General features: G+C 46.5%; 1 protein-coding gene across 2 annotated transcripts in view; it reads right to left on the reverse strand.

The window, feature by feature from the left end:
* The window catches only part of ADAMTS13 (ADAM metallopeptidase with thrombospondin type 1 motif 13), a 255,971-nt gene that overhangs the window by 22,797 nt on the left and 208,307 nt on the right, over positions 1 to 24,867 (reverse strand). For both annotated transcript variants that reach the window (XM_085613864.1, XM_085613863.1), the window contains exons 28-29: positions 16,182 to 16,328; positions 14,132 to 14,308 (exon numbers count right to left, since the gene is read on the reverse strand). In XM_085613864.1, coding sequence (XP_085469990.1) covers positions 14,132 to 14,308; positions 16,182 to 16,328 — 324 coding nt within the window. The remainder of the gene's footprint in view (positions 1 to 14,131; positions 14,309 to 16,181; positions 16,329 to 24,867) is intronic.

A 24,867-nucleotide genomic window follows, 5' to 3' on the forward strand; every position in this document is an offset into this window, starting at 1 on the left:
GACAGGCACACTGCAAGTTGGGGGGGCTACATGGGCTCACGCAGGGGTGCAGGGTGGGGGGAGTTGTAACGGGAAGGTTGGTGGGGAGGGGGGGAGTTGGGGAATGTTTGAATGTTCTACAAGGCATCGTCACGCCATATGACTGGTGGTCGGGATCGTGTTCTCTGGGGGGGGAGTTGTGCGCGGGGATGGGATGGGGGGTAGGGGATTGAGAGTACTCTCGTGGAATGTGAATGGCTTGGGGGATAGGATTAAACGTGGAGTAGTGCTGCAGTTTTTGAAACGGCTGTCGCCAGATGTTGTCTTTCTGCAGGAAACGCATCTAATTGGGAATTCTTGCCATGCTATGAATAGGAGGGGGTATCGTCTCGTTGTGCACTCTGGTTTCACTTCTGGCTCACGTGTGGTGGGCATCTTGATTAGAGCCTCTCTCCCATTGGAGGTGGACGATGTGATCCATGATGATAGAGGGCGGTATGCTGCACTTGTAGGCCGATGGGAGGGCAGAACCATCTCGCTCGTTTCTGTTTATGTCCCACCAGGATTGCAGACCGTAACTTTCGCTGATTTGGGGCGAATGGTCCTGGGACTCCCGGGGGGGGGGGGTTCTGGTGGTGGGGGGCGATTTTAACTCTGTCGTATCTGGCGGGGCGGATCGTCACCCTCCCAGGGATCTCCCGGGGGCACAGGCCTGGCTGAGTGAGTTTATAGATACCCTCGGACTGATAGACTGCTGGAGACTAATACACCCGGGGCAGGCGCAATACACTTTCCACTCAGGAGCTCATGGGAGTTTGTCGAGACTTGATTATGTCCTTATGCCGGCGGCCCAAGCTGTGATGATTAGAGAAGACAGACATCTGGCCCGGGGTATTTCCGATCACTCCCCACTACTGTTGAGCATTGAGGTCACCCACGGGGCTGAGGGGAGGGTGGCACCGATTAACCCCTGGTACCTGCGTGATCCTAAAATCCGGGCAGACCTGGTCAAGTCTATTGAGCGCTATTTCACTGAAAACGTGGGGTCAGTGTCCTCTGCTGTCTCGTTATGGGAAGCCTTCAAAACAGTGCTCCATGGGCAGGCTCTTTCTCTCATTTCCCACTCCAAGAAAAGCAAGACTGTAGAGGTGGTTCGCCTTGAAAACGACATAGCCAAGTTGGAGGGGGATCTGGAGTTGGGTGTTACGAAAGATACGTTGCATGTTCTCAGTCTTAAGCAGCTTGACTATAGAGCGTTGGTTACTGACGCTGCCAAAGTGATGAGTAGAGAGCAACAGGGGCGCTTATACGATGTGGGGGACAAGGCTGGTAAATTGATTGCATGGTTGGACAAGAAGGAGAAAGCGAGTCGAGTGGTGCCGGTTATTGAGAGAGCGGATGGTGTGCGTGTGACTGACCCTGTGGAAATTGTTGAATGTTTCGCAACTTATTTTCGCGACGTATACTCTCCAGTCTCGAATGGCCTTGAGGATGACTCTCATCTGCTGCTGAGAGATATAGTGTTGCCGTCTTTGTCAGAGGCGGATAGGGAACTGATGGATGCGACGTTGTCGCCTGATGAGATTGCTTTGGCTATTCGCTCGATCGCTTCTGGCAAGGCCATGTGTCCCAATGGCCTTCCCATTGAACTGTATAAACTGCGCCCGGACAAGATGGCGCCTCATCTCTGCGACATGTTTCTTGAGGCACGTGACGTGGGCTCCCTCCCCTATGATCAGCGTCTCGCTACCATAGTCGTCATTCACAAGGAGGGGAAGCCGCGGGATCGGTGTATTTCTTATAGGCCCATCTCCTTATTAAATGCTGAGCCTAAAATTCTTGCTAAGGTTTTAGCTAACCGTCTGGTTGGGGTCGTCGGCGACTTGATCCATCCGGACCAGTCCGGTTTCATACCTCACCGTAATACGGCCCTGAACCTGAGGCGTCTTCATGGAGTGCTCGCCAGAGCAGAGTACATACGTGAACCGGCCGTCTTGGCGTCCTTGGATGCCACTATGGCGTTCGATACCCTAGAATGGCCATATCTTTGGGCGGTGCTTGCGAAATTTGGTTTTGGCCTTGGGTTTATCGGTTGGGTGAGGTTGCTGTATGAGGAACCGTTGGCCCAGGTAGTTGTGAATGGCAGAGTATCGGCGCCCTTCGGGTTGGGAAGAGGCACGCGGCAGGGTTGTCCGCTGTCACCCCTCCTCTTTGCACTTGCCCTGGAACCTCTGGCTGCTTGGTTACGATGGGAGCCTTCGTTGCGCGGCATTAGGTGGACGCCTGAATTTGAGGACCGCATCTCTCTTTATGCGGACGACATTCTCCTGTACCTCACATCTCCCCGGCAGTCTTTGATAGTACTGGTCGATGTTCTGAACTCATTTGGTCGCAACTCCGGCTTGGTCATTAACTGGGCCAAGTCATGCGTCTATGTTCTCTCTGGGGACGCTCCTCTTCTTCCGCGTGGCTGCCCTATCCAGATTGCGCCGTCAGGGTTTAAATACCTGGGAGTGTTCATAACTTTGGACCCTGTGGCCCGTTATGAGCGGAACCTACTCCCCCCACTCCAACGATTATGGGCCGACGTCTCGAGGTGGCGACGGCTTCCGCTTTCGCCGCTCGGGTGCGCGGCGTTGTTTAAAATGATGTCGCTGCCACGATTCCTGTATGCACTGCAAAATACACTCGACGTCATACCGGCCCGCTATTTCCGTGAGGTGGAGAGCCTGCAGAGGCGGTTGTTCTGGGATGGGCAATCCCGAATCGCTCTCACAAAATTGACACTCCCTTGGTATGATGGAGGTATTGCACTCCCCGATATCAAGCGATATTATTGGGCGTCCCAATTGGCGGCGGTGAACCATGGGATGTACGGGCCGGCCCTGAACCCGGCGTTCGAGATGGATAAAATGCTATTGCCTGGGGGGATTATAATAGAGCACTCTATTCGAAGTCTCCTGGTGTGCAGTTGACAGGCCCAACAAAGATAGCGGTACGGGTGTGGCATGCTGCTAATGCTGCGATGGGTTGGAAGGACCGCCTGACTCGAGCGACTCCACTGTATGCTTCGGAAAGGCTGGGCTGTTTGTGGAAAACCAAAGGGTTTGAGAAATGGGATATGATTGGCATAGGTAAGGTGAGTGACCTCTGGGTGAAAGGGGAGTTTAAAATGTTGGAAATGCTGAAAGCGGAATATAAGCTAAACGATAGGGAGTATTTCCGGTATGCCCAGGTCCGTCATGCGTTGTGCTCGGTTTTCCCTGATGCTACCGCTATCCCGGAAAATTCCCCGCTGGAGGATAGGGTGCTCGATGGCTACGTGCCTGACAGCACAATCTCCTTGATCTATAAAAAGCTTATCAACGATCGGGCGGATCTGTTGACCCGCTTGAGGGAGCTCTGGGTGGCTGACGGTCTGGAATTAGATGATGAGGACTGGGTTTCGGCATTGGCCTCCCCGCGGGAGGTGGCAATTCCGGCCCGCCTTCGGTTCGTACAACTAAAGATACTCCATAGAGTGTACGTCACTGGTCCCCGCCTGATGCGCATGGGTTTCTCCGTGGACGGGATGTGTAAGCGTGGCTGTGGTTTGCTGGGTACGTTATATGGGAATGCCCGGAGGTGGCGCTCTTTTGGCGTCGGGTGCATGCGGTAATGGAGGAAGTCACTCACGTTGCTCTGCTTCCAGAAGCTAGGAGATGCCTGCTGAACGTGTGGGAGCCAAATGATTATAATGTGGCACAGACGCGGTGGGCGACTTTGGGAAATATGGTGGCCAAACGCAATATTGCCCAGTTATGGGGTTCCCAGAGGCCGCCCACGGTCTCGGTGTGGAAGGAGAATATGGATTGGTGCATGTGTAGGGAAAAGACGGTGTATGTAGCGAGAGGCAAGCCGCGGAAATGGACTGGGGTGTGGGGTCCCTGGAACGCTTATCGCGGAGACATCTGTGCCCCTCCACTGGCTGTTGTATTGGATGCCTCTTCGTCCCCCTAGCCGAGCATTCCTCGTCTGTTCAAGTTACGAGTGTGTTACAGTTTGCCTTTTCCTCTGTTCCCGTGCCCCCCTCCCTTTTCTGCCGCTGATCATTGATTCCCTACCCCGGGGAGCGCGTCCTGTACTTTACAATGTCTATTGCCTTGTTTGTGTGTAATGTTTCTTAGTTTTAAAATTGAAAACTGAAACCGTATTTAATGTTGTCACTCAACCATCGCTTCTGCCTTCACTGGGTGCGGTGATGGACTGACGGGCTCCCCGGATTGACCAATCTGTATAACGGTGAATGGTACGTCTCATGCTACTTAGCGGCCGGCCCAAAGGGTTGTAGGCCCATGTCTGTAACCCCTTGCAGTCAAATAAAGGTTTCTTTAAAAAAAAAAATAAAAAAAAAGAGGCACTGAAAAGAAGCAGATCTGATGAACGAATTTGGACATAATATAAAACAGATTTAGAAGCTTTTTTCATTTAGGATTATGTATAATTTCACAAACAGTCCATGAAAAGTAAAATACTTCACACTGCATAATTTCCCAATGCAAGCAGCAAACATTTTCATATGGTCTGCTCAGACTCTCATCTCAAGCAGCACCTCCACTGCAGACTCAATTTTTCCACTTTGTCTAATTTCTTCATAAAATTGTCCAGGGATCCGAGCATCTCACTTTGTCCCAAGTCGCTTGTGGGAAGCTCTTCTTTAGCTCCTTCCCCAGATGTTTCCCTGCCACTTATTTCCTCTGTGACAGTAAGAAGTAATGCGTGCCCATTTTCTGGGTCTCACGAGCCATGGTTGTGCCACAGTTCGCCCACATTACATATAGAGGCACAGGCCTCTTTCAAGGCCCTGGAAGAGGGGATTTCTTCCCACTGCTCCTGCTCACTAATATTCACCAACTGGAGATATTCTTGAAACATGTCACCCAGGGTTTAACCTAAGTATACACCGGTCAACAGAGGGTTCACTCTACTCCCAAGCTGTCCTTCGAGACCAGCAAATACAGGAGAAGCAACACACTGTCTTCACCAAGTACACCACTCGCAAACACGCAACTCCTTTCTTGCGGTCGCCCTCTTACTCCTACCAAACACCAGCAGTGACTCCTCTGTTGCTGTCTTCAGCGCTCCAGCCAAACTCTCAGTTGTCTCGGCAAGTCACGCGCTTCTCGTGAGGTTCTCCTCCAAGGCTCAGGCAGCCATCAGCAAAATCAATGAATTTGGACCAGGGTAAGTGCAGACAAAAGCTTCAAGGGAAGGTGGCCAAACTGTCTGCACCAGGCTCAAGCCCTCCCCTGCTTCTCACATCTAAAGCAATTCTGGATGTAGGACTTCATCAGTACAACAGTGACTTTGACGTGTTTTGACAAAATGGACATCGGGGGCTACACAGCATTTTTTTAAACTGAAACACAGCAAAACCTTTCAGAGGTAGGTTTTAAAAGAAATTGAGTTTTTACAAATATGATTTTAGTCCAAAAATACAGCGTTACTTCCATGTGGCGAACATCCTGGTTGCAAACACCATCGGTGAACACAGGTGTCCAAACGTATCGAACCTATAGCAAACGTCACACACTTCAGTCCTGAAGCTTCAAATGTCTCCACCTATATTTTGCAACACGTCCTGCCTTTCTTGGCAGAAGCCAGTTCAGAAAGCTCCATTGCCGGATTTTCCAACAGGATGGAAAGGAGTTTCAGGCCAAATCACTTGCTTGGGCTCTCGCCCCAGCGCTGGGTCAGCCTATTCTAATCTGGTGCAGTCTTCTACACATCAAAAAGAAACACCCTCACACTGGGAGAGAGGTGTCTGTATGTCTCTGGGAACTCTGTCTTAAAGTGTCCTTCTATGGCCTATTTTTCCCATGAGTTGTGCATAGTAATAACAGAGGTTATGCACACATGTGTGGTACAGCTGTCCAAACTTCCCTTTTTCTCTCCAAACCTACATGCTAAGTGCAGGTTGGTGGCCCCTGGCAGTGTCAGAAAAGGTTTTCTTGACCTGCTGATAGTGTGCCCATAACAGGGGCCAAAGAGTCAAACGCTCACGGTCTCCAGTTAAGCATTTCACACCAGCTCCCAGTGACCTGGGCTTGAGATAAACCGAATCAGAAACCACTGTCAGAGGATCCCACCTGGGCTTGACTCCAGCTCACTGAAGTCAACATTTAACATTTTATGATGTCATTCTTATGACACGTCAAAATCATTCATCACTCAAACAGATTGTCAACGATCAGTAAAATGATACTCTTACTCACCTTTGGGCTGCGGTGGTGACTCCGTGATCCTTTTGCTGGTGTTGTTCCTGGTCCTGTGTGTGCCCGGTGTCTCGCCGCCGCTCTCCACATCTACAGCGGCTGCGGAGCAGACGCCGGACACCGGACTCCATCCCCCAGAGCTCACAGCGGCAGGAAGCCGCTGCCCACGCCGTCGTTGGCGCCAGGAGGCGCATTTGAGTCAGCTGTGACTCCGGCAGAGCGGGTAGCTCTTACTCATCTTTGGGCTGCGGTGGTGACTCCGTGATCCTTTTGCTGGTGTTGTTCCTGGTCCTGTGTGTGCCCGGTGTCTCGCCGCCGCTCTCCACATCTACAGCGGCCGCGGAGCAGACGCCGGACACCGGACTCCATCCCCCAGAGCTCACAGCGGCAGGAAGCCGCCGCCCACGCCGTCGTTGGCGCCAGGAGGCACATTTGAGTCAGCTGTGACTCCGGCAGAGCGGGTAGCTCTTACTCATCTTTGGGCTGCGGTGGTGACTCCGTGATCCTTTTGCTGGTGTTGTTCCTGGTCCTGTGTGTGCCCGGTGTCTCGCCGCCGCTCTCCACATCTACAGCGGCCGCGGAGCAGACGCCGGACACCGGACTCCATCCCCCAGAGCTCACAGCGGCAGGAAGCCGCCGCCCACGCCGTCGTTGGCGCCAGGAGGCGCATTTGAGTCAGCTGTGACTCCGGCAGAGCGGGTAGCTCTTACTCATCTTTGGGATGCGGTGGTGACTCCGTGATCCTTTTGCTGGTGTTGTTCCTGGTCCTGTGTGTGCCCGGTGTCTCGCCGCCGCTCTCCACATCTACAGCGGCCGCGGAGCAGACGCCGGACACCGGACTCCATCCCCCAGAGCTCACAGCGGCAGGAAGCCGCCGCCCACGCCGTCGTTGGCGCCAGGAGGCGCATTTGAGTCAGCTGTGACTCCGGCAGAGCGGGTAGCTCTTACTCATCTTTGGGCTGCGGTGGTGACTCCGTGATCCTTTTGCTGGTGTTGTTCCTGGTCCTGTGTGTGCCCGGTGTCTCGCCGCCGCTCTCCACATCTACAGCGGCCGCGGAGCAGACGCCGGACACCGGACTCCATCCCCCAGAGCTCACAGCGGCAGGAAGCCGCCGCCCACGCCGTCGTTGGCGCCAGGAGGCGCATTTGAGTCAGCTGTGACTCCGGCAGAGCGGGTAGCTCTTACTCATCTTTGGGCTGCGGTGGTGACTCCGTGATCCTTTTGCTGGTGTTGTTCCTGGTCCTGTGTGTGCCCGGTGTCTCGCCGCCGCTCTCCACATCTACAGCGGCCGCGGAGCAGACGCCGGACACCGGACTCCATCCCCCAGAGCTCACAGCGGCAGGAAGCCGCCGCCCACGCCGTCGTTGGCGCCAGGAGGCGCATTTGAGTCAGCTGTGACTCCGGCAGAGCGGGTAGCTCTTACTCATCTTTGGGCTGCGGTGGTGACTCCGTGATCCTTTTGCTGGTGTTGTTCCTGGTCCTGTGTGTGCCCGGTGTCTCGCCGCCGCTCTCCACATCTACAGCGGCCGCGGAGCAGACGCCGGACACCGGACTCCATCCCCCAGAGCTCACAGCGGCAGGAAGCCGCCGCCCACGCCGTCGTTGGCGCCAGGAGGCGCATTTGAGTCAGCTGTGACTCCGGCAGAGCGGGTAGCTCTTACTCATCTTTGGGCTGCGGTGGTGACTCCGTGATCCTTTTGCTGGTGTTGTTCCTGGTCCTGTGTGTGCCCGGTGTCTCGCCGCCGCTCTCCACATCTACAGCGGCCGCGGAGCAGACGCCGGACACCGGACTCCATCCCCCAGAGCTCACAGCGGCAGGAAGCCGCCGCCCACGCCGTCGTTGGCGCCAGGAGGCGCATTTGAGTCAGCTGTGACTCCCGCGTCGCGGGACGCACGCGGCAGCACCGGGAGAAGCCCGGGACAAGGGCGGGACCGTCTGTGGCCGTCCGGGGCCGGAAGAGGCCGGGCTGGGCCACACCCTTTTCGTCCAGCATTGGAAGTAAGCCGCTGCTAGTCCCAACACCTGGACAATTGATTATTACTTATACACTGTCTATTATTACACGTTTGGTTCTGTGAAAAATGGCAGGGAAGGGGAAACGTCCCGTAGCTCCCCCCACAATTGCAGGGACCATGGACCAATTCATCACCCGTGCTGTCTCGGTCTTGGACCATGAAATTGCCATTACTGAAAGACGCCTCTCGACAGACCCCTCATTTATTAGGCGCTCATCATTGGGCCACCTAGCTCATGCAAGTTCACCAAGTAATAACAGAGAGCAGCCACGAGAGGAGGCACCACGATTTACATTAGACACGTCTGATTCAGTGGCTGCATCGCCAGTAGAGGAAGTAGTATCCATACTTGCACCTAAAACCCCTCGCCCCCAGACCAGAGCAGGGGCCAGATCTGCCACATCCACCAGATTAGTTGCACAGAAAAGGAAAAGGGGGGGGGGGACGACGGATCGCTCTAGGCCAGAAAAAGTCTCCAAAGTACCTAAAAACACTGTTCCTCTTGACTTACCAAATATTAGCCCCGGCACCTCTATGGACGATGCTGGTAGACTTGTGTTACCCCCATTTGATCCAAGTAACTTTGCTCTCCAGTTAGAAAGCATTGTTCGCACCTTAATTTCCCCTTTAATGGAAAGGATCGAAATGGTAGTATCTAAAGTAGATAAATTGGAACAAACCATTCTGGATAATTTTTGCTCGTTGAAGAATGTCGTCAAATTATGCACCAAGGACATACCTAAAATTAATTACTCTGTTGGTTCTGCTGGTCCTGTTCCACCTACATCTGTTATACCGCCTGTCCCTGCCCCTGCTCCAATTGCTGTAGATACTTCAATCTTAAACAGCAACCAGCCATTACGGCAGGCGGGAATGACACAAAACTGTAAATCTCCGAGGCGTGAGGGTAGGTTAAGTAAAACTACACAGGACACCAACACAAACACTATGCACTTAGATGGTTCGAGCACTAACTTACACAGCCTAAACGTTGCTCCCCAAGGTAATGACTCCAGGCCATCCTCGATCCAACTCCATCTCCCTCGTGAATCCTTCCCCTATGTTGTAGTTTTAACAGGTGTTCCCGAACTTCCCACTAACAAAAATGAATCTTATGAGCAATTAAAAAATAAAGTTAGTCACTGGCTCAACATCCATAGACCAATTCCAAATGAACTGAATGGTCGAATTCTATTTGTTAGAAGGGTCCAATGGGTAGGATCTCAACCTAAAAATACTCAGGGCGATTGTGTCATTGTTAATTTCAAAGATGCGCGCCTCTCAAGGTTTATTACGGAAAACACTCCCTATGGTCCTAGATCTGGAATTGAGGTGCACGACCTAAACTACTTCTACACCTCACCCACTTGTCATTGACAATTTTATAGTATTAATACCCCCTTAATTCCTATGGTATCAGGGGCTACTGATAATTTAACAATGGATGGATTAGCAATCACGTCTGAGATCTCATTGTCGTCATCGCATACGTCGGAAGTGAGGGCAAATGTATCTGGAAGCCTTGTCGAGCCCCATGTCATAGGCCCGAGTAAAAACTTGGGCACCCTTTTGTCTTGGAACCTGGCTAGCATTACTACCAATATTGACACACCCGAATGGGTGAGATTTATTAATGATTACGATGTCTGCCTATTCCAGGAAACATGGTCTCCCGAGGCCCGGTACATGCCGGGTTATCTGAATTTTCATGTCCCAGCAACCAAAGGCCCCAAAGGCCGCCCTTCTGGCGGACTAACTATATGGGCTCGCCAGGATTTGTTCTCATGTGCTACTGGGATCGATACTGGGTCCCAGGATATCCAACTGGTGAGGCTCACGTTCGGCCCCAAGAGGACTGTGCATATATATAACATCTATCTTCGGGGCACGAAGGGGAAGAAGTCAAGCGTGTTGGAAACCCTTACTGCACTCATAGAATCTAAATCGAGTAGTAGGGACCTGATTGTAGCTGGGGACTTTAATGTCACCTTCGAACCCCTCCTAGATAGCGATTCTGAATGGGGGCTTGACCCCGATGAGGACCTACGCTGGGGCATCCCAGCCCTCGCGTTACCTCCCATCAAACGGTGGTCTATGGTGGCAACACAGGTCAACGCACTCTGCCTAGAATTTGGACTCCGGGCATTGAATGGAAGAGTTAAAGGAGATAAGCTTGGAGCACCTACCTTCGACAACGGCCGCTGAAGCAGTAGGATTGATTATGTCCTCTGCTGCATGAGGCTGTGGTCCCTTCCCATAGACATGGAGGTGGTGCAAAGATTGGAGAGCGATCACAATCCCATTTGTGTCTCTCATAGCTGGTGGGGCAAATCTTGTTCATTGACAAAAGAACCAATTTTGGCCCCCCCCGCATGTGTGCCAACCAATGACCTTCGGAGGCTAAAATGGGCATCAGTAAAGTCTAATGATTCAGTAATAGCCCAGATTAATACTAATCTATCTGCAATTATTGTAAATCTTGAGGATATCTCGCAAACCCGAGACCAAGTAATTAGGTTGCATGAGTCGTTTTTTGAGGGATTACGTCCCTTTTTCTTTAAGCAAATAAGACAGGGTACTAAGCAGCCGCCCAAGCAACCAAGGTGGTATGACAAACACTGTAAAAATGCAAGATGCACCCTGGCTAAAGCCTTATCCAGTGGTAGCACCCCACTTATTCAATTAGCAAGATCTGCTTACAGGAAAAGCATCACACAAGCTAAAATAAAGTGGGAAGAAATGTTTTGGCAGGACCTAAAGGAGGCCAGCGATTCCCGGGATGCTAGACTGTTTTGGAATGTTCTGAAGTGGGGCAGAGGGGGTCTATCGGAAAATCCTTCAAATCATGTCTCGCAAGAGGATTGGCTGGGCTATTTTAAGCCCCAATATGCGTGTGACCCCCACTACATAAGTCAGGGCACAATGCCTCATGCCTTTTATCTGTCCGGGCCCTTTACCCCCGAAGACTTTCTAGCTGCACTGTCCTGTGTAGCTGCAGGACGGGCCCCTGGGTTGGATGGTATTCCTTCTGATCTTTTTCTAGCAAACAAAGACCCATGGAGCAAGTATATCGCTCTTATAGCGAATGCCGTGGCTGAAGGCGCTCCAGTACCTAAATCTTGGGGGGGCGCCGTCATAATTCCAATCTATAAAAAGGGCGATAAAAGCCTCCCGGGGAACTACAGACCCATCAGCCTAATTGACACAATTCAAAAAGTCATTGGGAGGATGGTTCTGAATGAGGTACTTATTTGGATTGAAGCGAATGGGATTCTTTCTAGTCTTCAGGCGGGTTTCCGCAAATCCATTAGCACCATTGACCAGGTGTTTCGCTTTAAGCAACAGTTATGGAAAGTTGTCGAACTGGGCAAAGGCAGTCTCTATGTCACCTTTGTGGACTTAAGAGCTGCCTTTGACCTCGTCCCCCGTGAACAGCTCTGGAGGGTACTAGAAAAGCTAGGTTTATCTCTGGAACTCCTGACCTTAATAAGAAGATTGCACGAGTCCAACTTTGCAAAAATTCAATGGGGTGGCCTGGGGGAATCAACCACCGAGTTCCCAGTAGAGCGGGGTGTCCGCCAAGGATGTGCAATGGCCCCTACACTATTCTCTTTGTATATTAATGGAATAGTGGACTATATGCTCCAGACCAACACTGATGCTCCAAAACTGGCAGGTGTAACCACACCAATATTAATGTTTGCCGACGACACTCTTATAGTGTCAAAAACTCCGAGCGGCATGCAGAAGGCATTGGCAATATTCGAAAACTTTTGTACAGATCATGGACTGGAGGTCAACGTGGCAAAGACAAAGCTTATGACCTTTAACCCACACACTAGCTATAGAGCTGGTAAGCTTACGATGAATGGCCAAACTCTCGAGGAGGTAACTAACTTTACATACTTAGGCATTCACATGTCCCACAATAATCGGTGGAATAGGCATCTGGAAATGTCAACATTGAAACTTACCCAAATATCGGGAACGCTGGTTAAAGAGTTCAAAAAATCCCTTACCAAACCTCTTAAACCAGTGTTACAAGTCTATGAGGCAAAGGCCCTAAACTCAGTTCTGTATGGAGCTGAGCTATGGGGCTTTGATACATTAACACCCCTCACGGTAGTTGAAAATAAATTCTTCCGCTCCATTACAGGCTTGCCACAAAGTACGCCAATGGTCCCACTGCGTTATGACCTAGGCAGGAAGTCCATCAAAGATTTGGCCAATCTCCGCCCAGTTTTATACTGGAGGAGATTATGGACTACTCCGGAGCTTCGATCTTACGCAGTGGGTATCATGGACGTAATTCAGGTTGATAAGTTTCACAAAATTAAGTGGCTAAGGAACCTCCGAGAATCACTAAAAGCTTTGGGACTGGAAAACCTATGGAATGATCCAGCGGCCGCTGACTTTCCTACAAAAAAGCTTTTGAAAAAACTTTATTGGGACAAGGTAAATTACAGGGTGTTGGCAGCCTCTACTTCCCCTTCTATGACTAGCCGCTTCCTAGAGGCAAAGGCTACACCCCTTCTGGAACCCTATTGGGATTTGATAACATCGCCAAAGGATAGGAAACTCTACTTTCAACTTAGAGCAGGCTCCCTCCCACTAAGGGCTCTAACTTCTGGGTGGTTTGGTGGAAGTACATGTACCTGTCCTGCTTGTGGAGTCAATAGAGAAACCACTGGCCATTTCCTGTTTGTGTGCCCTGCATATGCCGCACCTAGACGTCACTGGCTCTCCCCTTTATGCAAATTGTTGGGTACTAGGAGCTCTGTTGTAGCCATTCGAATTTTATGCACGAGCACCTTACCAGTCCATTCATTAGGCCTAGCTAAATATTTGGGGTGGGCATGGTCACTTAGATTAAAAACCCTTCATTCTATAGAGAATGTATTTGGGCAGGCTTAAAGCTTCTAAATGTACTGCTGTTATTTTTGCCTTAATTACCCTTTTTAATTCATGTGTATTGCACATCATTTGTCTGCTGTATGTTTAATATTTTCTTATCAAAAATGTTTTTATCTATTTATTGGAATGTATTTATTGAATTAGTGATCGTGATTTTTATATTTGTGATTTGTTGTGTCTTGTATGAATTATTTTTAATTCGAATAAAGACTTATGATGATGATGATGATGGTAAAATGATACAAGAATGGAATCTCTTGGTGGCCTATATTCCAAGATACAAAAATGAGCTTTTAAAACACAAAGCAGGCTCTGTCAATGTACAACTGTCACAATTGCATGCAGTAAAGCACTTTGGTGGCCCTGTTTCTAATGAAACATTTAAGTTAGTGTAACTTTCACATATTATAATTTTGCTGTTGGGGTGGGCTTCAAGGCACATGCTACTTGTGGATTATTTAATATCAGATGTAGGTTTGCACGTGCCAAAAGGGTTAGGTTTGACATTTTAACACTGCAGTATTGCCTCCAGTGTTGCAGGGCTGCTTGTTAGTCCATTTGCAAAGTTTCCAAACCCAATAGTGAATGAAGTAATTTGTTACGGAGACCCATATTGCCTACTTGGCATTTATGCCACTTGGATACACTTTTGCACAATTCTACTGTGGACTTTTATGAAATTCAAATATTCCAATAAGTCTTTGCACGTCATTGTTGTGTTTTAGGGGCATAGACCACATGGAACATGCTGTCATAGCTAGCAATCAAGGTACATAAAAGTGAAACAATTCTGGGGACACACACAAAGAAATGGGTTTTCATACAGGGAGGCTGCATGAAGCATAGTCTAAGGACATATTGAGAGCAGACTCTTGAATGAACTGGGCTAGGAATATGGCTCGGAAAGGAAACTTATAAAATATCCAGAGAGGGACGTCAGAAAGAGAAATCAAGTTCTGAGTGTTACCTGGATAATGCTTTGACCTCGTAACTAGGCTTGAGTACTGGAGCACCACACCATTGCCGGGCATCAGTTGTCGCTGCCTCACCATCAGCGTGTTGGTCTTTGATGTCACTGTCACCCCTGAGAGTCTGGCACAGGTCTTTCGCCACATAAGCCGTCCATAGAATAGCAGCAGTTCTCCTGCCAGGGCAAGCAGAGAACACCTGTTAGAAGCTACATCCTCCCCAAGCATGTATCATCCTGCCTACGGCATGTTTAGAAGCCAAGCCTCATTCCTGTGGTCAGTATTACCATGTTATGTTACTCAGGTCCTATAAGGCTAAATGTTAGTACAATCTCCAAATCATAGTGCTTGACATTCCTAAAAACTCTCCTGCTAGAAAAGATGGAGGTCTTGTTTTCCAGTACAGAGTCATTTTAAGAAAAAAGGGCTTTAAGACATCCTCTGAAGCAAAGGTGGGTACCCTCCTGTCTCCGTAAAAGACGCGGCTTCTTGCTGCAATGTTTGTCTAGACCAGAAGGAACCAACTATCTAGTGTAATCTCTAAATATTTGATAATGTCTAACAATACTGGAAATTAAACACATCATGGTGAAAACTGTGCAGAGTCCATCACATCACATGATTTACTCTGAAAATTGGGAGTTGTGTTTTGCATTATGATAGTTACAAGATCCTGGTGACATTGCGTCCAATTTGAACAGCCAAACAAAACGATTATTTTGGTGATCGCGAATACATGGACAGTGATTGCAGTAGATATGTTTTTACAAAAAAATAGTGTAGCCGAGTATATTGGGTGTATTTCAATTTGTTTATGAAATGTAAATGTTATTTGTGATTGAAGAAATCTCAAAAAGGGGTTTGTTTAACCCTATCAGGCCAGTATATTATAGAACAAAAATTGTTGGGCACTCCATGGTTTTGTACTTGGTGCTGTTAGATATCTTCTTTCTGAGTAGGTGTTCTTGTAGTGCCTAAGAACTATGAGAATGCGATCAAGAAATCTTCTTGCTTGTAGTGTTTGTATTAGTGCCTTTGCACCATTATGACGAAGATGTTTTGGATTATGAGCAGAACTTCAAATTCACTTCCGAAAGACAAACCTATATCAACAAAATGAAATTACTTTGCCTCGTACCCAAGTGCCTCCACCAGTTTGTCCTAGAGTACTCTGAATAGAAGACTGATTTGAGCTAAATCACAGCCTTTATGCTTAATTCCAAGGATCAAGCATAACCTGAAAGATAAGCAGTCCATGTTCCTAAACATTTAAACATCTGTTTCTTCTAAAAATCCTTTGCCAGATCTCTTCTCAATCACAAAGTCATGGGAACCATTTTCACTGAGAGCTGAACTTCCCAATATGCTGAACTTACTACTGGGCCTTCTTTTATTTGTGTCCCTGGCTCAGTGCAAGAGACCGATTAGTCTCATTTTTGCCACGCGCACCACAGTTACGTTTCTGGCACCTAGAAGTAATGGATTGTCAGTGTGTGTCTTACAAGTAAAAAAAGTAACAATCAACTGAACAATTGTGCCCATCATCACGAGAGATCCAAGGTTGTTAATAAATACAGGACCTACAGGCCCATCTCAGCTACTTGCTGATGATCAATGAGGATGGGGCTATCTTAATCCCTAGAAAATCCTTCTAATTCTGATTAATATTGCCACATTCCCAAAATACTATTTCCTTATGACTTCTGAGGAGGAATGACTAATACATTGCATGCATTAAAATGTTCTACTGTTGTGAAGGGGCTGCCTAATGGCACAAGAAATCTCTTGCATTCCTGAAGAGAACGTCCTAATTCCATGATACTCCAGTTTTATTCTTTTATATTAGAATCCCAGGTTCTAGGGGAGGGGTGGCTGATGGCCGGAGAATCCTTACAGGGTCCTGGAAGGGGACAGCGATGCTCCATATGGATATTCAGTAGACTCCAGGGAAAATCATGATAACTGAAGTGCTTTTCTTCGACTGAACCCTTGGGTATCTACTCACTGGCAGGCGCTCCTATTTACCCGACCTCAGCATGCAAGACGTACCTGCACTGCAATTCAAGGAGCTGAACAGCACTTTCACTATTATGACTTCACCCAGTGGTCGTGCAATAGTAAGTACGCAGTCGGGTATCTCCAGCGAGGTGATGTTCACGATTCCTGTAGAGTTAAGAAAAAGGCTGCCGCAGATGCCTGTAAAAGAGAACCAGCAGTAAGAACAGCGGACTCCTGGTAGCAGCTCTGCTAGATAAAGGCTGAAGGCCATGGCTTAATGCTATGCATACCACAGGAAGGAGTTTCATGAATGATATAGGATCCTACTTTAGAGTAACTAAAACAGAAGGTATGAACTGATATGAGCAGGGCTACCTTGCACACTAGTCAAAGGAATCTTTTTTAACAGGTATGGAAGCCTATTTTTTACATTAGTTAAGTGATATGTAATGGCCTGAAACCCACATAGTGTGAGTGCAAAATGTCCAAAACTAGGACATGCCTAATATCTAGATTGGTATTCTACTGCAGCGAAAGGATAAAAACAATATTTTTAAATATATTGGCTACGGTAGGCTTTTGTTTGAGAAGTCCCTATTTGCAAATAATTTTCTTCATTTCGGGTTACGAAATAGCAAGAGAGAACTTACAAGCAGCCTTGTAATACAAGTCAAATATTTATAACATAGATTTCTGCAAAATAACCTGCAAAGATGATTTTAATAAAACTGTTGCCTCTGTCTGAAGGCCTGGCAGTTATTCATTCAGTTCTGCTAGGCTCTGCCTCCTCCAGTGACAGTAGTTAGCTGCTTGAAGGTGTTTGAAATAACTGTCTGGAAAAGTACAATAGGCCTGGGCCTGCTGGCAAGAAGGGAGAAAGAAGTCATTAACGCCTTCTTATTACCTTGAAAATGTGGAAGAAGGGAGTAGAAAAGAAGACCAGGTGCCCCTAAGGAGGAACTGGTAAGAACCTTCCATAGTAGCATGTTCATGGATAACAACACAAGGAGCTCCTTTGAAGCCGCTCTACTCCCAGACACATGCAGTCAGGATTAATTTTCTTGGAGAGTTCCTTCATTTACACAAGACAGCCTGTGTGTAGGAGTTCAGAGCTTCACATGGTGACGCAGGGCCTTCCCATCTTGAAAGAACCAGAGATCAGGGTTTTCTAGGATTGGGTACGTAAAACAGACAATTGCAGCATTGGAAAGTGTGTTGGCCCATGGGATTTATCTTTACTATTGGCTTAGTACGTATTCTCAATCACTGGCTAAAGATCACTGCAGGAAAAGTTTCTCTGCCCCAGGCCCTTAGACCACAATTGGACTTGGGGAAAATTAGAAGAGGAAGTAGTTTCTATCTGACTGAGAGGAAGACTACGGCTTTTGCCTTTTACCCAGTTGAACCCAAGGACTGGAAGTGATCCTGAAGGGTCAGACCAGCTGGACTCCTGCAGTGCCAGGGGTACAAAAGAAAAACAAAGGTCACCTCTGTGGAAGAATCAGATGCCCAGTGGAAGTGGACGGAGCTCTGCTGGAGCCTTGCTAGAGACGGTGACTGAGCCTGCTTTCCGCTGCCACTTTTGAACTGGTCTACTAGAAGGCTTCCTTAGCAGTCTCAGAGCTCAAGGAGCGAGCACAAGGAAGATATCAGTGCTTAGAAAAGGCAGACTGGGACAATGTTCCAGGGATACCAAGGATGGTCCTCAGCGGGCATGATGTCCTAGTTTATCTCACTTGGTGATTTTTGTTACAAAGAAAGAGGCTTCAATGGGACCTCTTGCAGAAGATCTTCGGCCTTGTGAAGCTTTACCCTCTTAGTTATGATGTGCTGTTTTTGTAGTGAACTTCAAGATTTAAAAATATATGTATTTAGGCGATCCTGTGTTAGGTTTAAACCTATAATAACCAATAAAACCTCACCAAAAGGGAAACATCCCTCATCAGTGAAAGCATATTAACCCTGATAAACAGCTGCATAACCACAAACTAAAATGCCATTCAAAGAAAGGAAAGTGAAAAATAATGAGTCATTTTGATTGATTTCTGATGGGTCCAACACGATTTCACTTTGTTATCCATGGCAGAAGCAAGAAAGAATGGTCTAAGATTATTCTGATTGAGGTTTGTGGTTAACGATGTCATTAAAATAGTGTTTCTTCTAACTTTTGTTTCTTCCAATTTGGGGTTATTGAATTAAAGATGAAGGGGTTAGGTCTGATCTAATTATTTTGTAAACTGTACCGAATCTAGGATTATTAAAATCATATTTTGATATTTTGACAGTGTTACATTCTTTCACTTATCTGTGAAATGACTGGTTAATAAGAATCTTGGGCAACAATGTACGATCACATTTACTCACATACAAAGAATGGGTAAAATCCTTTGATACATTAGTCCCCTTTTCTAACAAGCCAGTATTGATAGCAGGTCAACTGCCAAACACACCAGGCTTTAAACATTCAATGCACGTTTTAGTAACGGGTACCTGAAAAAAGAGTGATATCCCCATGCACATTGGAGACTGGTGAAAAGACACAAGACTTTACACATGCCAACATATTTCATGGCTGCACAATGTCTCATTTTATGTGTCTTACTTTCAGCTAACCCTGGCTTTTTACCCAACTGCACTTTACCTCTGGGGTTTTTAAGCTCATAGTTACAACGTTAACAGCAAAATTCCAAGTCCCAGAATACAACGTAATGCTGGATAAAAGGTCAGGACTGAATTTTGCCATGAGGACACTTGGCAGCTATAAATGTTCACACAACAGTAGCACCATCTTAATGTATTGAGGTAAAAAGTGCAGAAAAGCAGTGGTGCACATGCCCAAAGCATCAATTTTCAGGTGCCTTGGAATGCAAAGCTACAAATTAATCTGGTGTAATACAACATTGTAAAGGTTTCACAAGGTACTATGCTATTGACAGGGTTGACCACTCCTAAATATCGTAATATTCAATAAAGAGCAGGTGAATGATCTCCAACTAATTCCAGGAATCTGGTTTAATAAAACCTGTGAATATAGCACTCTTACTTTTTAAATGCATTTGCCCATTAATAGATCTGTAAACTATACAGAACCCCAACAGAATAAGTGTGAGAGGTAATGAGCGGCGAAAAATGGTACTGAGATGTGAGTGAGAGTGCAATACACAGCCTTTCTATGCTTAAAACAGTCGAACATCAGTTCACTGGACAAATTGCCAATGGAAATACACTACATACCCTGCATTGCTCCTCCTTTAAATTAAATATGTGCTTTAAAACAATCACCACAAAAAAACAACATGGTTTGAAAAAACTGAAAAAACTGTTTTTGTCTATTTTGTGGGTTAGGTAGGTGAATAAACACTGATTACTAAAACAATTTCTCCTCAACCGGCATCTCTAGCTCTCTGGAAAGTAGCTTGAAATCCCCAACTAATTACATTTACCACTCCCGTAAAGTTTACTCAAAGATGCAATGCTCAACTCCTCAATCCAAATTCTTTACTCTGACAGTGAATGACTGGCCCCCAAGACTGGACTTTTACTTGCAGAAACTGACTGATAATCTCCTCAAATCTGTATTATTATTGCACTGTGATTGTTTCTGATATCTGTCGTTTATGTTGCTGTAAAGCGTTATGTAAAACTCCTTAATAACAAAAATAATTACAGATATACAAAAGAGATCACTGACACAATATTGAGGTAAACAACATAGTTTACAAAAATTTGGTGTCAAAAATATTGTTTACCGAATATCTTGCTCCTAATACTTATTAAGTACAAACATATTGGGCAAAAAAATAGCACTGACACTAAGGCCTAATTACGATGCCGGTCGGACTGCAACCAACAGCTCGTTGGTTGCGGTCTGACTGGCATCTACTGCTGCGGTCCAACTGACACAGTACGATGCGTGCGGTCGGAGGGACCGACTGACGCTGCCTCCGTCTGCACGCCGGTCAGTTGGAAACTCCTCATAATCCCTTAAGGACGGTGTTTCTGCCGTCAGAATTATGATGTCAGTTTCCGACAAAGCAAACACAAGGAGATGATGGACGGAGCGCTGAAACTTTTGAGACACTCACCCCCAGTCACAGATCTAGGTTGAATCCATCATCCTTCTTTATCTCACTTTGCCACCTCAGTTCAGACCCATATGCAAATCAGTCTTGACCCTGTGCCTCATGGGAACAGTCCAACCCGAACTGCAAAGCCAGGTCTTTCCTGAACCGGAAACAAGCATTCTGGGACCGATTTCATCACCCCTCATCAGCCAGGCTAGCTTGAACCCAGTGGCAAAGTGAGCAAGGGTCAAGAATGATGTTTATATGGCTGGGTTTGAACTGGAATGGCATAGGAAGCAAAAGAACTATGGATTTAGGCCCAGATCTCTGTACTGGGGTCAATGTATGACATTGTTCTGCATTCTGTCCATCAATTGTTCTTTTTGCATTTGGCAGTTTCCAACAGTCATACCATGTTGGCCTTTCCAACATGGAAAGGCTGTCGGCAAGTGACATTGGGAGCCCCTAGCAGGGCATCTGTCCCTCAGCAGCCCTCCTCATTTGGGCCTGGGGGGCACTAAACAGCCCTGCACCATGTGGCAGGCACCGAGATGTTTGGAAACATCAATTTTTGTACGGAGCTAATGCTGTGCGTGTTTTCTGCCTGCCGCACAGGCTTCCATTGAGAAGACAAGAATTTCAGTTCTCACTCGCTCTCTCTCTCTATATATATATATATATTCACTTACAAAACCATAGGTTTCACACATGTTATAGTTAGCTGGACATTTCAGTCGTAAAAAACCAATGAAATTCCCCCGTTATAGTTAGTTCAGATAACTATAACTCGCGCGACCGCCACTCTATCACAAGGATGATGTCATGAGTGATGCCACTGACCATGTCATGAGTGATGTAATATGTGACGTCATGAGCAGTGGATTGCGGGCGCGCGAGTTATAGTTATCTGAACTAACTATAAAGGGGGAATTTCATTGGTTTTTTACGACTGAAATGTCCAGCTAACTATAACATGTGTGAAACCTATGGTTTTGTAAGTGAATTTGCAAGGTTTTTTAAATGCTAATTCCTAACTATAACGTGTGTGAAACCTATGGTTTTTTAAGTGAATTTGTACGGTTTTTTAAATGCTAAGTTATGTATTTCTTAATAATTTTTTTTTCAGGTTTTTCACTGCCTCAGACTGCGAGAGACAAAATGGCGACCGACACTTCCTGATTTCGACCGATTCGAATGTTTACTGACATCTAACAACCAATCAGAATTGCGCTCGCGCACGGCATCGTGCGCGTACGGTATGCTTACCGTACGCGTGCGGTGCGCGCTTATAGATATATATGTACTTTTAACTGCAATTTTCTCAGGAACTAATTAACAGATTTACACCAGACCTGCAAAAGGCACATCCCTGGCCTGAGGACTACCTCTCTGCCAAATTTCAAGTAATTCTGTTCAGCCGTTCGGGCTGTACCTTGGACTAAAGGTCCCTATGGAAAATTGCATGGGAAAAACGCGTTTTGGTACCCCCCTTTTTTCTCAGCCCCCGCTTGACGAATCCCCCCGAGACTTTCAGGGTAGGAGTGGAGCGGAGCGCCCCACCTATTTTGAAAAATTCGCGAGGATTCGTCAATCGGCGCCAAAGTTATACCAAATAGAATGTTGCGGATTTCCTATGGAAACACGGTCCTAACTATAACTATCTACTGGCGACCGCCAGTAGATAATATATATATATATATATATATATATATATATATATATATATATATATAATAAAAAATAATAGAATATAAAAAAGATCAATAAGGAAAAATATATAAATAAATGTAGACAACAAATAAAATATAAACAATTTTAAATCCCAAAGCACACATTTACTAAAAATACTTTAATTACTCAAATAAATTAAAAATATAACCAAATGCTATAAAATATTTAAAAAACAGTTAACGCTATAAAATGTATTTTAGCAATATTAAAAAACTATTGGATTCTAACTATTCCCACTCTAGTTTATGTAACAGTAGGGAAAGTGTTGGACTTCACATGGGTTAGATTTACTATTCCTTCTCCAGTCACCGCAATAGTAGGACAACTGTCTGAGTTTGGAGGAGTTAAATTTACTATTCCTAATCCAGTCAGTGCAAAAGTAGGAAAGCGTTGGACTTCAGAGGAGTTTAATTTACAATTGCTACTTCAAACAATGCAATAGTAGGGAAATCATTGGATTCCAGAGAGGTAAAATGTAATATTCCCACTCCAAAACAGCACAACAATAGGCAAATTGTTGGATTTCGGAGGGGTAAAATTTACTATTCCCACTCCAGTCTGTGCAACAGCCGTGAAGGAATTGGATTTTAGAGGGGTTTCATTTACTATTCTCACTCCAAACAGCGCAACAGTACAGAAAGACTTGGGGGCTGATTCACAGAACTAATCTGAGACAAAATCCTAAACTTTCACCTTCTGGTAATCACAGAAGGCACTTACGATTTTTGGTATTCAAAGAAATCACTTACGACTCCTAACTTTACGTCCGAAGTTGGGCCAGAATCTCTGCACCCAGACCATACTCTCCGCACTCGGACCATACTCGCCGCACCCGGACTTTACTCTCGGGCTTTGGTTGTACTCTCCGGCTCGAGCCGTAATCTCCGGCTCGGGCCGTAATCTCCGGCTCGGGCCAGATAAAGTGTAATCAATGGGCTGGAATGCAATTTTTACAAAAAGGAACCTTAGGAATGTGTGATAAAGGGTAGATGAGGTCATGAAAAATGGTCTGGGCAGTGAAAAGGGTATGGCCAGACACTACAGCATAAACCAGAAAAGTTTGTTCCTTTGTATCATGGTACATACAGTGCACAATTTGCCCTCCCCTCAGTGTTGACTGTAGTGTCAATACCACAGTCAACACTAAGGGCGCTCCCCTTATACTGAAAACTGTTGTTGTGACGGCATTTGCTGAAGTTCCAACTGTACTTATTTTGCTAGGGAATAATATCAAGAAAAAGGAAGCTCTGTTATTTTGCTAACAGCCTTGATGAGATAACAATATCTTGGCTCTCTGTTTCCTGCCCTTTAACGCCTGATTTCACTATTCTTATCAGTAGTTAGGATCCTTGAAAGCCACACTACGGCCATCTGTGTGCATACCTAGAACCTTACGACATTTTAAAAGAAGCACAAGCTGGCTTTTGCGCAACTGAAGCCCAGAGTGTCAGTGCTTAATTTCAGCCAGTGGATTCCAGTGCTTGGCACCGGCACTTAATTCTCAACACCGCCACAAAATTATAGTTTATCACATGGTGGCGCCGTCTGTCTAGTTATGAGATGAACACAACAACATTGCTTAATAATTCAATGTATTATAAAAACGACAATTAAGACTATTCTATGCCATTTGTACAGCTTTAAATGGCCTGGGATAGTCTCAATTATCACACTTGAGTGTGATGTTTAGTAGTTGTGTTGGTACTGTTATTGGCAGCACTGGCAGGGAAAGTGGGTGGTGCAGGCTGCAGTGGCCTCCTGAAGAGGGCCCTGGCGCTTACTTTTATTTTTTTTACAAATTAAGCACTGCCTGAGTTGATGCTCTTAGCTACCCTTAATTACTTAAGATAGGAGAAAAGTAGGGATATCTCAAATATACAGATGAACCTGATTGCGCCGGTGTATTTTACGAATTCCTGATATTTATACACCCTTTATTTGTGTACTAAAAAAGATAATATCACAACAACATAGATAGATGTAGTTTTTGGGTAATTTTTATGTTTTCATATTTTCAAACAAGGCACTATTTAATAATTACAATAATTTGATCTTAATTTGGCAATCCTATCTGTCATTTGCGGCTATTCAGGGCCTGATTATGAGTTTGGCAGTCCAGCTTACCACCGAACCTGTGGTGGAGGTGCGATGGTGGTCATTGACCGCTGCACCAGTGGCATGACCGCCATATTACGAGTACAGCGGTCAGACTATTTTGGGACCGCCGCAAACACCAAGGATCCGCGATCCCTGGCAGAGGCGCAGCGGGCTGAGGCTGCAATTGGCTTGGTGGTGCCGCTGCGGCACCGCCAAGCATATTATGAGTTTCTCCACTGTGACCCTATCCACGGCGGTGAGGCTGCCATGGAAAGGGTGGCAGTGAGGTAACTCTGGGGGCCCCTTTGGGCCTCAGGGGAAGGGGGCGCATGTTGTGCCCCCAAGTATGTGTGCATCCTTAGTTCCTGCACGGAACAAAATGCTGAACATTGTGCATTTCGGTCTGTGCAGGAACGAGCTATGGCGTTCCCATTGCGGTGTCTTTTTGAAAGGCACTGCCGTGGGAATGGAGAAGGACCTCCCGCCACACTACGAGGAAACTCAATCTGGTAGGTGGCCGACGGCCCTGTTTGGCGGTGTGGGAACGGGGCGATGGCTTGTCGGCCCAAACCCACACTACCAAACTCGGGCTCTTAGTCTTTATAATTACAACAGAAAAGGACTATCACTGGTTTTTCCCATTATCATATGGTGTTATTTCTGTCATACAGAGCCACTTACAATTTGGATAAAAATGTATGTTAATGTTATTATTTAAAAATAATAAAGTAATTCCATCTTCAATTTTGAATGTCTGATTTTTTTCTACAATATTTTGACATAGGATTCAAAAGCATAGAGAAAGAACACTAGTCTTATCACATATTATTATATTTAGCAACAGA

This window comes from Triturus cristatus, chromosome 1_2 (assembly GCF_964204655.1).
Source record: "Triturus cristatus chromosome 1_2, aTriCri1.1, whole genome shotgun sequence".
NCBI lineage: Eukaryota > Metazoa > Chordata > Amphibia > Caudata > Salamandridae > Triturus > Triturus cristatus.